Source organism: Melospiza georgiana, chromosome 19 (genome assembly GCF_028018845.1).
Source record: "Melospiza georgiana isolate bMelGeo1 chromosome 19, bMelGeo1.pri, whole genome shotgun sequence".
In the NCBI taxonomy this organism is placed as follows: Eukaryota; Metazoa; Chordata; class Aves; order Passeriformes; family Passerellidae; genus Melospiza; species Melospiza georgiana.
Window position 1 is genome coordinate 11,084,226 of NC_080448.1, and position 16,049 is coordinate 11,100,274.

A 16,049-nucleotide genomic window follows, 5' to 3' on the forward strand; every position below is an offset into this window, starting at 1 on the left:
CAAACATTGAGGCTGTTGTGGTTTTAGGGCAGATGTTTGGGGTTTGGTTGGTTTATTTAAATTCTCTCTCTGCAGCAGGCTTGTTGCTGTTTCATTTTCCCAGTTCAGTTTATCCAAAGGAGAAATCCTTAAGAACAAAGCAAATTACTTGAATATTTTTCCTGCAAATCCTTGTGCACAGGTCCCATTTATGAACTTCTCCAGTTGCTCTTTTCTAGGCTAAATCCATCTGGAGCTGTTTGCAGGAACACCTTGAGCTGCCTTAGCAGAAACAAAGGTAATCCCTGTCCTGGTTTCCATCTCTCACACTTTACTGCAGCTAAATATCCTCAAGAGCTAAAGAAGGGGGATGTGAATAGCAACTAAATGCAAATTTAAACATATGTTAATCCAAGTGACCTATTTGTTTTTATTTTAGGAAGGAGGTAGGCCCTAAATGTAACAGGAAATGTAAATCATTGTCTTTGCTGACAGCTCTGATGGGAAATGCAGCAGGAATTCCCTCAGAAATGAAGACCCAAGAGAGATTCCTTCTGCTGCTTTCCCCTGGGTTCTTGGGCTCTTAAAAAGTGGCTCTTGGTTGTCATTTGTCACCTTGTGTGTCCCTGCAGAGCCAGAGCTGCTGGCCTGGATCAGGAGGGGCTCCTGGATCACAGAGGATGCAATTCTGCATGTCAGGTACTCACTTTAAAAATGACTTGTTTGTTTGATTGATGAAGTGTAAATCCAAACCAGTTGAACAACATCTCCTTTTATTCTTGCTTTTTTAATAAAACATTTTGTTAATATTATTTGGTTTGGATAGAAACACCAACAGAAAGAGAGAAAGAAGAGAAATTGTTCCCTGATTCCTCTTTTTGACCTATCTCCACACTTACTGCAGTTGTTCCTACAATGCTGTAGACAAAGACCAAAGGATCAGGGTTGATTTAAAGCACCAACACTTTGCTGTGCTCCATAAAATAATCTTGGTGAGCTTTACAGGCCAGATGTAATGATATTTCTTAGTTTGAATGTTCCATCTCATTAGATTTTTATTCTGAATTCTGGATTCTGCCCTTGGAGCTGTGCCTTTGGGGTACTCAAGTGAGTGTTTCACTTTCTAATTGTTTTCCCTGAATTTACAAGTTTCCTAAATGTCTTCAGGCAAGAGAATCTGGAGTTAATGGTAACTAAATGTAACTTTCCTGTGACAATCATTTGAGTTATGTTTGCAGTCTGATCTGAACAGCAAAGCGAAAAAAGCAAATCAGGGAAGAAAGTGAGGTTACACAGAAGTTAGTGCTAGAAATAACATTAAAACCATGAATAAATTGTAACACTTGAAGGGTTTTTGTTTTCTTCAACCAGAAAAATAGACCTGGCAGTGAGCAGTTGTGCTTACATGAGTTAATACCAAAACAATAAGGAATCTGCTTCCTTTATTCAACATGCACCAAACAAATAAATTCAAATGCATTTATTCTCTCTGATTTTTATGCAAACTACAAATTGCAAATAGAGTATAAAATAGATTCTCCCCTGTAAGAAAATCTGGCTCCTGTTATGACAAAAATATAGTATTAAAGATTTCTTTTAAAAATACCAGCTTTATAAAATGCTGAGTAAAAACCTAACATCAGTGGTTGGTTTAAAGCCAAAAGATGAAGCCAAGGATCCATTAGAAGCCTACAAGAACCTAAAGGGGAAATATCTTATTCTTGTGCTTATCTACAGGTGCAGTGAGAAATAGTTGCTGTTCCAGGTGCATTAGAAATCTCATTTCTCTCATTTACTGGGCAGCATGAAAGATCTTTAATGCCAGGAGTGACAAGCAGCTCTAATTCTCACTGCAGTCCAGAGGATAAAATTTGCTCATAATCTTAATAAAATCAGCATGTTGACCTTTTGGCTTGAGTTGTGTTAGAAGGATAAATAGAGTTTAGTACAGTCTGGAACCCTACTGAACCTCTAAAAGAAAATGTTGAATTAAGAAATGCAGCACATTTCAAGGATTTGTCTGTTTCCTATGAGAATCACAAGAGAAGCAATGCTGGCTTTTTCTGCATTCATTCTGAAAAGTTTTCTCTACTTAGAAAAGGTCAAGTTGCCATTTTCTGCAGGGTTTTAAATACATGGTATGGGGAATTTGGAAACTTTCCTTGTGCCACCTACAGTTTAATGTGCAGTAAACTGAAAAACCTTAGTGTGAACAAACAAACTGGAACCCAAGTTGTTTGACAAGCTTTAGAAAATCTGGAGATGCATAGATGTGGCTCCATCCTTCCACTTGTTAACATGGTCTGAAATAACAGTTCTGCAGAGTGGACAGGTTTTTTCTCTATTAAACCATAAAGAGATGCATTCTTCACAAAATATGTGCTGGAATGAAAAGAATGACAACTTAGAGCTTCTAAGCTCTTCCATTTGTATTATTTGTACAGTCTGATTTTTAAAAATATTCATCAAACATACACTCATCTGATTGTATGTTGTCTTGTGTAACGTTATTTTAAAATATTCTTTAATTTAAAAAAAAAAAGGATTATGTGTATTACCTGACAGATCAGCAGAATAGGCTTCTGAAATTCAGCTTGGCAAATGGAACAAATATCATCAGATTCAGAGCACTGTCTCTTGCTGGCTGGCACCCCATAGTGCTGCAAAACAAAGGATTTGCAGCAAATATTAATTTTGAGGGGGATGAAAAAGCCACTCCCAAATACCAGGACAGAAAGGAATTTGGAAGAAAGGTTGCTATAGGGAAACTTAAATCCCTCATCTAAAGGAACATAGCTAATTTTTAAAGTAGAAGCAGGACAAAAAGGATTATTTCACATCCTTTTTTCTGAAGGGATGCGCAGATTTTTTGTGGGTGATTTTTGTTGTTGTTCAGGTGACACCACTGTCATTCAGTCAAGGAACTGAGACTGTGAAATGGGAGAATGAGTATACAGGGGTTTATTTAAAAATGCATTTGTTTATTGCTAAAAGAATACAAAGGAATGGGAATGAGGAATTTCCAGAGGGATTTTCATGTGAATTGGGGTCATGGTTTTGTCATAAGAGAACTCAGTACTCACTGGGCGTGTAAAAAATATCCGTAAGACCTGCCTGAAGTTCTTCCATTGTCCAAAAAAGCTCAAAAGCTGAAATGGGAAAGAAAACTTGAGTTATGCTTAATATTTTTTCACTGTGAACCAAAAAGCTCCCAAGCTTTTGATTCCAGCACTGGAAGTCTCACTGCTGGTTGGATGTTGGAATCACAAGAGCACAGCAATAGTTCAGCCTGACCCTGCTTTAAATGTCTGAAATGTAACCAAATGAAGAATTTAGGCTGAAGGTTTTCCTAATAGGGGCCTGGTTTTTAAGAGTGTTGAGGTTCTGAAATGAAGCACTGGAGTGCAATGGATCAGGATTATTGTCATATTTGCAGTGGTCCTCAGTCCTGGAATTAAGGTACCAGAGCATGAGGAAGTGTTGGCCATTCTTAAAGCCAAACTGGTGACATTTGGGACACATGAGCTCTTGGAGAAGCAGAGAGTCAGCAGGAAGATGTTAACTTGTTTAGCATCACACAGGATGCTCCAGCAGAGAAAATTTAGTTTCCTGGAAAATGGTGACTCTTTTAGCTGCAATTTTATCTTTATTTTTGCAAGTTGTGTGTCTGATGTGAGCACACCCATGGCAGCTGTGTCCTTTGCTTTGCAATCCCAACCCACTGCTACATAAAGATGAAATTCAGTGCTGAGCCAGTTCTGCAAGGCTGCAGCAGTGAAACTGAGGCGAGTTCAGTGAGCTCAGAGGGGAACATTCAGAAATGTGTTGTGTCTGTAACCCTGCACTGATCATTCCTGCAGAAACCCACTGGAGAATTCCATATAAAACCTGAGAGGAGCACCAAAGCTTTGCATACCTTGAGGATGAGGTAGAGGAGGCCCAGCAGGATGCCAAGGGTCCATCCCAGGGCAGTGTCCAGCCCCCCATGGGCCATGAGGTAACGGCACCACACTGGGATGGGGACAAACATACGGTAATACTGGCAGAGCTCTTCTAACAGCATGTACCAGTAGCCCTGAGCAAGACATGCAAAGGAACAGCTCAAGATTTAAAACTCAGAAATGTGCAAAATACACAGAAAAGATGCATTGTTATTCTTTGGAGTAGCTTCTTAATTAAACAATTAAATGTGAAGCACAGAAAAAAAAAGATCAGAGGGTAAGTCTCTCAACTGTCCGTGTAACAGTAGCAGAATTGATTGCTGGACTGCAGAAAATCAAATTATAGTCTGAATTGGGATGGCTTGGTAAATGCCTACCTACTTAACAAGGCTGTCAGACTTGATTTCATAAGCATTAAAAAAAGTAAAGTTACATGAAAAAGGAGAATAACACAGACTTGGTCACAGGATCAGCTTGTCATGAGCCAGAGTTGTGTCCTGCACTCAGGGCTTCAAAGTGACAACAAGGCTCATTACACATACACTGTGTGTGCACATGTATAATAAATATTTAGCTTAAATTTAAAAGGAATAAACTAAGGTTTTCTTAAAATTATATTTGTAACTCTTTCTATAATGTAAACTGGATAATGCCACAATTTCCCACTATTAACCAAATTTTCTCCAGTTCAACCATTTTTGTTGTAATGGAATTTTCAGTAAATTTTTTCATGTTACATCACTGTAGAAAAAAAAAATAGAGATCTTGATTATAAATCAGTATTTAGAAAAGGCAGCTGTACCTCAGAAGAACTTGTTCTGGTACATTATAAGAGATAAAAATGTCCCAAAACACCCTGTTCAAATGCTACCACATCAAACTGTACTTGCTAATTTATTTTTTCTGAACCAGCACTAGTAATTGCAATTTTAAGATAAATGTAATTGGTTTTGCCTGCCTCACCTCAGGAAGCAGATAAAAATAAATACACCACCAGTGAGTGTAAGCTTCTGAGAAAATTATTAAACCTCACTGATTTGAGAAATTAAGCTATGCATCAAATTCCTTGATCTGACACAAATATTCCTTAAGTTTATTAACAACAAAGAAAATTCAGGATTATTTCTGAAGAGTCAGAAAAAACCCAGCTTGTATGCATGTGCAGATCTTAAAACCTTGACAGTTCTTGTTGAGCATGTGCAAAATTTGCTGTGCTCCAGCTGCTCCAGGCCAACTGCCTGTGTACACATTCCTACAGAGCAGAAAATAAAAGGTTTGCTTCAACCCCCAACTTGGAGCCAGAAATAAACCCATTTATCCCATGATATAATACAAGCAATTGTTTCTGGTCTGACTGAAAACCTTTTTTAGCACCAAGCAGAGAAGAACATGAAATCCACAGGGTTTTCTTGCCCACGGTGTAGTGGTGGATTATATACAGACATTTAATTAAAGGTTTTTCTCTGGGTAGAATTTAATAATTAGTTACTTTTACCATAAGAGAATCTTCATAAGGAATCAAAAACTACAGCTTGTTTCCTTACCTTGGATTTAAAGGACATGATAAAAGAAGGCACCAGGAGAATAAAGCACTTCAAGCCCATGAAGAGGAATTTCAGAATGAAGTCTGTGACTCCCACAATCCAAAGCACCTCCCAAAAGTTCATAAAATCCACAGTGGGGCTTAAGAAGATTAAGCTACAAAAAGAAGTATCAGAAGTTACTGGAGCACCCTATTTAGAGGAAACTGTAACCTGAGATTATCACAGCAGGTTTAATTAAAAAAGGAAACCTGGTTTACACCAAGGGGGAACATTTGCTAAGAAAATGAACTGCTGGTTGTAAATGGATCACTGAGGATCTCTGACAAGTTTTCCATCCTGGAACCTTCTTTGCTGGATCCTCATCACAGCCCCATCCTCCAGAGCTCAGTTTGCTGTCTCAGGTTGGCATTTAGCCTTTGGTTTCCAGCCAAGGCTGCAGCTACAGAATGGTCAAGGGGGAAAAATCAATTGGAGTCATGAACTGCACAGGATGCCACATTTGGTATTCCCAAGGGTCAGAGCTGGCAGTCAGAGCCAGGAATGTTCTCTGTGGCACAGTCATGCCATTAAATCAAGCATGGAGCCTAGGAAATTCCAGCATACTGTTTGTAAGGACAGCACCTGTTAAATTTGGCAGAAGGGGAGGAATGGAGATTAAAGTGAAAGACAAACCAATGGCACAACTAAAGAAAAACAGCAGCTAAGTGTCCCCAGTTCATGTCTGGGTAAGTGATGGTGGGGTAGAGGTGTTTAACACTTACCTGTGGTACAGGGCCTGAGAGTGGAAGGTGTAATACAAGAGGAGAGATGATCCACTCAGGTAGAGCAGCAACCACGTGCACTGCAGCTTGGAGCACCGTTCCTGCAAGGGATTGCACAGACACACTGCAGTCCTTGCCTCAGAACAGGGCTGGAATCCACCCCTAACACCAGGTTACCAGGGGACTTTATCCTGGATAAACATCCTAGATAAATCCTAGATATTTATCCTAGATAAAATAAATAGATAGAGACCCCAACGGAAAGGTAAAGCAGTAATTTTAGTATTTTCACCCTACCAATTTCTAGGTGTACCAAGGATTTTTCTAAAGACAACCAAACCCATCCCACTCTGAAGAAACAGAAGGTTTCCCTTTGGGAGTGAACACGGAGCTGAAGGTTTAAACTGTCAACTCCTATTTCATCCCACAAATGGAGTTAAGAAGGTAATCCATAACTTACATAAAAATGATTGCAATAGTCAAATCAGAGGGGGAAAAAAACACCCCCTTGACTTTTGCAAACCTTGTTATCTGAGCTGTTCCCATGTACAGAAGCATTAAGACTTTACTTCTATCTTGATAGCTAATGTTATTAAGTAAATAAAACATCATGTCTATTCACATTTCTTTCAAAAATGGATTAACTTGTCAAAGTCTTGCTTAACTTAAAATATTTTGTTGCATAGGGTGATACTTACTCTGAGAAAAACCTGATTTACTATGCTTTTGTTTGCATATGCATAAGTTGTTAGCAGCCCAATTCCAAGAGAAATGCCTGTTAGGAAAATAGGATCAGTTATAAACATGAAAAGGAAAAAAAAATCACTGAACTGGGTTAAAAAGCAGCCACTTCTAATATGTCTTTGTAATTAGAATTAATAGCTCAGACTCTCAAGCCAGGATAATTAAGCACATTGTACATATGCCAGCAAAGGAAACAGAAGCCACTGAAATGCAGTTTAGTAAATCTCTCTTTCTGATGAATAAAGCAAATAAAAATAAAGCTAAAAATAAATCGAATTACATTTCAGGCAGGGTTATCAGTGCATGGAGGGGGGGGGGGAAGGGGAGGAGGGTCTGCTCCCTCCGAGCCGCTTTGGTTCTACTCTACCGGTGCTGTGCTGCAGGAGCAGTTTGACGCTGAGGATGAGGAGGTAGGGCAGGCTCCGGTGCAGCCACTGCAGGAGGCAGCGCAGCTCGGCCAGGGAGCTCCCGCCCTGCTCCTCGGGCTCCGCATCCTCGGGCCCCGCTGCCTCCCCGTGGCCGCGGCTCTGGGAGCCCGCCCGGGAGCCCCGGGAGCTCGGCGTGTCCCGGGGTTCCGCCGCGCTGGAGCCCAGCTGGATGCGCACATCCCCGGGGCAGGAGGAGCCCTCCGCAGCCAGCCTGGCCGAGCAGGGGCAGGAGCAGGAGGAGTCATCGCTGCCGCCCTGGATGCTGTGGAGATGGGCACAGTCGGGGTGCATGGCTGCTCCTGGCGTTCCTTCTGATTTGTGTCTCCTGGAGCGGGATATAAACAGTTTAAAGAAAGAGATAAATCGTTCAGGAAAATAAAATCCAATAGGTTGTGCAAGATTCTCTGAGATCCTGCCTCAGTTTGTCACACCCCCTCTCCACAGCTCACACCCCCTCTCCTGCGTTTTCCCAAACTAAAATGATTTCCTTCCCTCCCTGTGCAGATCTTCCCAGCTGCCTCAGGAACAGCTAAAAGTGCAAATCAGAACCGGACAGGAGACCAGCACTGGATTGTATGGGAGAGATCTTGGAAGCGCTGCATAATTTCACAAAAATAGCAACAGCAGTGGGCCAGAAAAGGAGCAAACACTGATGGGAAGGAAGCAGGGAGTGCATTTCCATGCATCCATTAATTGGTGAGCGCTGTACAGACAAGTCCAGTCAAAAGCCAGTGCATGCTCAAAACTGAGGGCCATTATGAGATTAATGAGATTATCCTGTCTGGGGAAGGGAGCAGAACCAGGTTAGGCCATTTTCTAAAGCATTTAAAAGAGTGAAAAATGAAATGCAGCCAAATGAGGGCTGATTTGTCTTTCCTTTGGCATTTTTTGGTTGTCTTTTGGGCGCTTTTTCACTTCTCTGTGAGTCTTTATTCGGATCAAATAGGGTTAAATCAACTTCTCTGGACTGGTGTGACATCAGAGTAATGATTTTGGAGAATGCCTCGAAGCTGAATTTGACACAATACTTGTCACTATAGAGTAATATTGAAACACTGAGAATTTTGATATAATCCATTTCCTACTGTTCAAACTCTTACGGATTCCTCTTTGAAAATATTTATTTCACAGCTAGGTTCGCTGGGGATACAGAAACAAAGTTCTGGATGCATTTGCACAAACCTCAAATTCTTTAGCCTTTAAAAAGAAGGTAACATTAAAGAGTAGAACCACTTTAACACATGAATATGAGAACTTACTAATATTTACAAGTGCTGCTCCTCCTACTACTATTTTTGTTTTGTTGGCCAAAGATGACATCATACCTCAAAACAACCTAAATTTTCGTTCTGTATTTTTTTGCACACAAAACCGATGAAGTGGAGATGGTAATGACTAATGAACAGTGTTGCAGTGTTACTGAGACGTTTTTACAGGAAGGAATAAAAAAAGATTAATTCATTTGCCCCGTTGGTGTTTTGGGTCCGGGTTCTGCAAGAAATGACACCTCGGTGCTCAAAAAGCCGGAGCTGGAGGATCGCACCGCCCCTGGCACAAACTTTCAAATCACCGAGTTATTAAATGGGATTTCAGAGAAGACTCCCGCACGCACCCAGATCTTGTTCTCCGTCCCAAATGTTAACTAAAATAAGGCTCTTGAGAAAGGCCCCTTGGCGCATTCCCCGTCTCCCGGGGCCGCCGCTCCCCCCGCTCTCCGGGATCTGCCCCGCACCTCGTCGGGACCCCCGGGAGGGTTCGAACCGCCCGGAGCTCCTCAGGACGGCCCATCCCGGGAACCCTCGGTGGGTTTGTACCGCCGGGATCCCCGCACAGAGAAGGGAAGGAAATGGTGACCCCGGAGCCGCGTCCCCCTCCCTGCCCCGCGCCGTGAGGGGACGCGGCGGGCGCCCCTTCCCGCCCTTCCCCTCATGGTACCTCATGGGGCGCCCAGCGCCTCCCGCCCGCCGCCCGCCGCCATCGCCGGGGCCGAGGGGGTGGGAGAGGGCGCGGCGGGGGGAGGAAGAGGAGGAGCCGTGAGGGGAGGAGAAGGAGGAAGGAGAGCAGTGAGGAGGAGGAGGAAGGCTTCGAGCTGGGCGTTGCTCTGGCAACGTCGCGGCCTTGGCCCCGCCATGGCCCGTGAGGAGGGCGCGCCTCCCCTCAGCCTCAACCCCGCCAAAACGAGGGGGAGGGTCCTGTTGCTTTTTATTGAAAGCCTCAATTAAAATTAATCGGGGAGGGCAATAATAAGGAAGGAAATGAAGGGATGGATATAAAAGTATATGTGTACTGCGGTGTCATTACTTGTCGGTGGCGATTAAGGGAGTCCTGCTGTCTGGAAATTGGCTTTGCCTCCCAGGAAACCTGAGGAAAGCGCTGCCCTAGTTAATGCTGCCGTAGCTCTTGGGAGAGGCTTGGAATGAGATAGATACAGGTTTTCTTTTGAAATATGCTCTTGAATAAATTAGTTCGCGTCCAGAAATGGCATCTGTTTTCCCTGGCTCAGATATTTTTCTAGAAAAAGTGTTTAGGTATGCAGCTCACACGGAAAGGGGGACTAATATCTAAGCAGCTTTGAAAATCGGCGCTGTGTTGTTTTGAGTTAGGACAGAAATGCTGGTTTAATTCCAAAGTTTGAATACAGCAATGCTGTGGGGTCAGTAAGCCCTGGAGAAGGAAAGGATGGGCCCTTAGATGTAGAAGTTATGAAGTGGAAAATTAAGTGTTTGGAAGAGTTAAGTGGCCTGGTGTTCAGTGCCACCATCTAACAACAAAGCTTCTCTTTTATTTTCAAGTAAGTAGCTGAAAACTCTGTGTCTCTTGGAGGTAGGTTTTGAGGAGGCAATTTGGTCTACTTTTATGATGTTTTTGGAAACTGTGCCTAGAATTTCCCGACTGGAAAGTTCAGGTCACATATCCTCTGCGTTTTGCTTGGGCTGTGGCTGATGGATTGGAAGAAACCTGGGCTGGTTATTACAAATATACTAAAGTATTAAACATACTCCTGTTCCTGTAGGCCCTCTGAACTCAGAAGACCTTTCTCATTTGTGTAATTTTTCTTTCTAATTATCTCAATACTGCTCAGTAACAGCACCAATGCAGATTTCAGATGCCTGGCAGGAAGCACTCAAAAAATATTATGGCCATGTCCCCATCCTTCCAAGGATAACACAAACCTGTTGTGTTTGGCTTCTGCTGTGCCATATTGTTCATTCTCCCACTCTTTGCTCAGTCACTCACTCACATCGCGTTTGGATTATGAAGGACAATGTGAAAAAAAAAATCTTAATTTGCTTCTCAAATCAGGGAAAGCAATTATAAATCTTTTATTTTTAAATAGTGTTTTATGATTGGAAATTATGCATGCCTTCTGTACATCGCTTGGAAGAGTATAAATATAAAAGATTTGTTCAGCTGTTTCTTTTTTGTAATTATAAAATGCATTAAAGTACAAATGTAGCTTTAAATCCACGTTGTTCTCAAACTGTTTCTCATTGCCACATGCACTGAAAATATGAAATTAGTTCGTGGCAGCTTATTAATCAATGGTGTTTGTTCATGCAGGTCACTTGCTGATTTATCTCCAATTCACAGCTCATTAGAAGGTGTGTAACTCTTCAGAGATGTTGTTATTTAACAGGTATGTTTTCCTAGTGCCATTAATGACCTCTGGATTTAGTAACTCCTGACACAGGAGAGATTTGGGAGATTATTCACAGAAAATTGGAAGTCTTTTCCCATGGGCATTGGGCACATTAGGTCATGGAATACCTGGTGATAAATTTACCAATCTGTGTTTGGATTCTACTCCCAGGACACCAATAAATTTCAGAGTGCCCAGGCACATTTTCAGGTGTTTGTGCACTCAGAAGTGTCCCAGACTTTCTCATCCTCCCAGGAACAGGTGGTACCTCCTTAATTGGTGCAATTAGCACTTTCCATCAGTGTGTACCTGCTCTTCCTGGGGTTGTTCAGTGCATGAAAACTTTGGAACAAACTCTGATCCTTGTGGAGCTCTGCCTGGGATGCCCTGGCAGCTCAGTATTGACCTCTGCAGCAACAGTTCCTCCCTCCTAGAAGTTGCTGGGAGCTTGTTTTATGGGCAGAAATATTAGAAGAATATATTTTGTGTCCTAAAGGAGCTCTGCAGAAAGCTGAGCAGGTTAAGGGATTACAATCTTCACCTTTTGTGTCACCTTTTTTTCATCAGAGGGAGCTGGTGCTTTAAAATGAGGTGTGCAGCATCATCTGGGGTGGAATTTAAAGGAGTTGATCTCAGATACAGGGAAAGCAATTTTAGTTAATGATATGATAAAAAAATGGGCTTTTTGGTAAGAGTCTGTAGGATAGCAGAATGTCCTGAATATTCAAAGGATTTATTGGTTTGTCTTCATTTTACCCAAAATGCTGCTTGAGCATGGAAGACTTCTGCAAAATTAAGAGAGTTTAGTTTAAACTGTTTGAAGGATTTGAAAGTCCTGCCAAGAGGCTCAAATAACCTTTAAAATCCGAATGTTTCCTGAGCTTTGAGTGCTCCATCTTTTCAAAACTGGCTCCTGCAACTCTGCAAGCCCTGACTTCAGTTTGTATTTTGAGCCCAAGCAAACTGCTCCTGTATCCCAGACAGTGAAGAACAGAGCCCTGAGAACAGCCCTGAGGTGATGGCTGAGTTTCACTGCTGAACCCTGATCCTCCAGGCTTTGTCAAGGAGACTCGTGAGGAATTCGAAGCAGATATTTTTGTGTTGCAATGACATCACCCCCTTCCCTGAGGTTTCCAGAAATCTCACAAGCCCTCTGTGTACGGCAGCCTGCTCATTCCTGTGAAGTCATTCTAAACTGAGGGTAATTCCTCTGCAGTGCTCTCATGTCATTGTTCCAAAGCTGAATTAGATCCCGGAGTCTTGTTTTATTTTATTATTATTTTTTTTTTTTAGGCGAAGATAAAGCCTTGAATGAGAATCAGCCGGCGGAGCCACAAAGGGCAGCTGCAGTTTTTGCTCCCTGCACAGGAGGGTGCTCAGCCTCTGTCTTTATCTGCAGGCAGGAGCAGCTCCCGTGCTCATCAGGACCAGGTGGAGAAGCCGTTTCCTGAACCGGCCTTTGCTTGTAGTGACACTGGAGGATCTGTTCAATCCAGTGACTCAGAAATTGTTCAGATGTGCAGGAATTTCGGGAGGTGTGTGGTAATTGCTGCTCTTAGAGCATTACGGAGGTATTTAGGTCAGAAGATGTAATGATCATGACGTGGGTATTCTCTAATGGGTGTCCTTAAAGGTGCCAGAATTTTCAACAGGATCTTTGAAGTTTCTCAGAATTAGGGTTTTTTTTCTCGTCTAATTTGCTCATCTGAACGTGTGAATCCCCGTGTGGATCGTTCAATTGTGCAATGAATTCTCATGTGTATAAACATGAGGGGATTTACCAGGAAGGAGTAGATGGGTTTGTTAATTTACATTCCATTTGTAGTACCTGCTAGTAGTTATAATATCCTTAATTATTCTGTATTTTCCTTGTTAAATCAAAGAACATCCTGAGTTGGGAGGGACCCACTGGGATCATCCAAGTCCCACTCCTGGCCCTGCACAGGACAGCCCTGGCAATGCCACCATGTGTGTGATACACAGTACATTTTATGTTCCAAACCCAAAGTAATCTCCTACCATAACCCATAAAATGGAATTTGACTCTCTGTTTACCTTTTCAGGGATCAAAGAGGGGTCCTGGATGTTGTTGTCTGGTCAGGTTTTAGTCAAGTGGGTTTTCTGTCTGAAAGCAATTTGTCAAACCTGTGTGTTGTACAATATTGCAGCCCTCTGGGTGCACATCCAATTTAGTCACTGAGGAAAGACAGTTTTATTTTTAAAAAGCAGATGTCTGGAAAAGGAAATATCTCCTTTCAGACCTTTTGGAATAAATGCAAACCCAGAAATGTAGTAGACAAAATCTGGTTTGCTGTGGTGAAGGGGATTCATCCCTTTAACATCAGGACATAAATATTTGCTTCGTTTCAGTCAATATTTACCTCACGGGTCAATAAAACTTGTTTTGCACTTCACAGAGTTAATATTTACTTGCTGTTTTTAGCTTGGTGACAATATTTTAAATTCTCTTAAGGATGTGGGGGCCTTTTCTACTTCTCTAACAAAAGATTTTGTTTTACCAGAGGTGTGTTCGTTTATTAGGAGGTGTTATCCATGAATCAGACCATGTTTGTCATGTAAGTAGATCATCCAGATTATGCCTATAACACTTTACAAGTATGAAAAGGATTTTTTTTTTTGCTTGAAGTTGACTAAACATCTTACCAAATTTAAAAGTAATTGCTGTGTCTGTAAAATCAGGCTGTAAAACTTAAGACAGAGGCGTTAATTTAGAAGGTAGAGTAAAATTAAAGTACTCCTTACTCTGAAAATTATTTTTGTTTTGGAAAGCAACCACTAACTTGAACTTCTGTTTCTGTTCAGCCAAAGCACAGTGGCCAGGCTTGTCTGGTTTAGGAGGAAATGCAGAGATGAATTTTAGAGATGATTTTTTGACCAGACCACGTTTGCAATCTACAAGTTCATTTCCACCGAAGAGCTTCCCCTGTGCACTCCATGTTTCTGTCCCAGCTCTGTCAGTAGCTGGGTGCTGTTTGCAGTGCTGAGGTGCACTGGGAGCTGATCCTTGGCTTTCCCCCTGCCCCAGCCTTTGTCTGCAGCCGTGTGAGGGTGAGGGCAGGCCCAGCTCCTGTGCCTGCTCCAGGGAGATAACGGGGTGCTTGTTAACCACGGGTGTTATCTCCCTGCCATGTACCCTGCTCTGCTCAACCCCAGCCCTCAGCAGCTTGTTTACATTTCTGTCACAAAAAAAAAAAGACCCCAAACATCTCCTCAGAATGGGGGTTTTGTGATTGATACAATCAGAGATGAGGGTGAGGTTATTTAATGGAAGTCTTGAGTTGAACTAAAATCTCTGAACTAAATCACAGCACACCCATATCCTTCAAGCTGTCAAACAAAACATCTGGTTATGATAATCATTATCTTAATTGAAGAGTTCTAGCTCATGCCATGCTTTTCTTCATTAATGGAGAGAATTAATGAAAGAATACTTAGGAAAGTACTTAACTATTTAACTAAGAGCTACTTCTGAAGTGAAACACTGCTGAAGGAATACTGGAATTCATCTTAGCCTCCTAGATAAACTTCCTCCTGGTGAACTTCACCAAGTTAACCATTTTTCAGCCTCCAGTGCTGCAGTACAAATGTGCTTCCTTAAATCTGGCTTGCTTGCAGACAGAGTCTGACACACTGGATTTAGTACAGCTGCAGAATTAACATTCAGAACTCCCATGCTGCACAGTTTCCCCACGTGTTACATAAAAATGCTGTGCAGTTCCTCTCTCCAAAGCTCCTCTCTCAGGGCCTTAGCTGCCTGTTTGCCTCCCCTTTGGTTGCTGTTTTCATTTATACAAATCCAGTTTTACACACTCACCCCAATTACTGTTCATTTGGAGATAAATATTGTAAATTGATAATTCTGCCAATATTGGCTTAACATTCAAGGTGTGACAGCTTCAGAACATATTTTGAAGGTTTGTTGTGTTGCAGATGAGGGGAGGAAATGTGGTTTTCTTTGAACACCTGAGCTGTAGAGCTGTGATGGTTTGGATGTTGTTGAGTTTCAACATCCACCATTTGGGATCCATCTCTATCTTGTTTAATCCTTCAAGGTAGAGAATGGCTTAGATTCCATCCCCAAATTTTCAGAGTTTGTCATCCAGAGACTGAATTTAATTCTGGAAGGTTTTTGGGGAAATAACTGATTTGATTTTGGGAGTAGATGGATTTTAAAGTAAAATTTAGGTAAATACCATCAGGAATATCTCCTCCTCCTCCTCCATGACTTTTCATGGCAGAAGTAATTCTGTTATTTTTGTATTCTAAAGAAATATTTCCTAACCTTTATTTTACAAAATTCCTTTTTAGCAACCAACTAAATTTTTTGACTTTTATCAGTTTTTCAGCCCAGATTTGGAAATCATTCCTTCCCTGTTTATCCTCATGGTCCTTCCCCTGCAGGAGAATCCAATGGAGTCAGCAGTGAAGGATGGACTGGGAGCAGTGTGAAATTCTTGTTGCTGTTGTTGCATCTCCTGACAGGAGAGCAGAGCCACAGAGGAGGAAACAGCATCAACATTCTTCATAAAGCAGAGAAAATAGGTGCAGGCAAATCCTTTAAATTGAACTCTAATGAAATTATTGTTTATGGCCCAGCTTCTCCCTTCCATCCAGAATCTGTCATTTAGGTGATTGGGCCAGCAGGTGCAAACATAATTGAATTCAGGGAAATAAATAAGCAGGGAGGCTGGGGATTGTTTGCTAAAAAGAAGACATCTAGTTTACTAATTAGGAGGATTTATAGGATGCTGCACTTAAAAAATAGATTATTATTGATAGTTCATCCTAATCATGAGGGTTACTTTATAGTTTGGGGTTTCTTCCAGCAGTAACCAGGAACAGCAGCCCCTTTGCTCTGGGCTCTGTTGTTTGCAGCTGGAAACTTTCTGAAAGGCTGCACAGAAACAATATTGTCAATTTAGAGAGGAGGTAGCAAAAAATGTGTGTTACATCTGTCTTTGAATTAGTTACTCAGAGGAAAAAAGGTGGAA

General features: G+C 41.8%; 1 protein-coding gene across 1 annotated transcript; it reads right to left on the reverse strand.

The window, feature by feature from the left end:
- Positions 1–1,447: 1,447 nt before the first annotated feature.
- On the reverse strand, positions 1,448–9,390 carry RNFT1 (ring finger protein, transmembrane 1). The gene is made up of 9 exons (XM_058037377.1): positions 9,333–9,390; positions 7,337–7,722; positions 6,924–7,000; positions 6,226–6,326; positions 5,465–5,618; positions 3,896–4,054; positions 3,063–3,128; positions 2,538–2,639; positions 1,448–2,361 (listed from the first exon to the last, which is right to left on the reverse strand). Exons 1-9 carry the CDS (start codon positions 9,335–9,337, stop codon positions 2,227–2,229), a joined length of 1,185 nt encoding a protein of 394 aa, XP_057893360.1. The 5' UTR covers positions 9,338–9,390; the 3' UTR covers positions 1,448–2,226.
- Between the last annotated feature and the right edge of the window lie 6,659 nt (positions 9,391–16,049).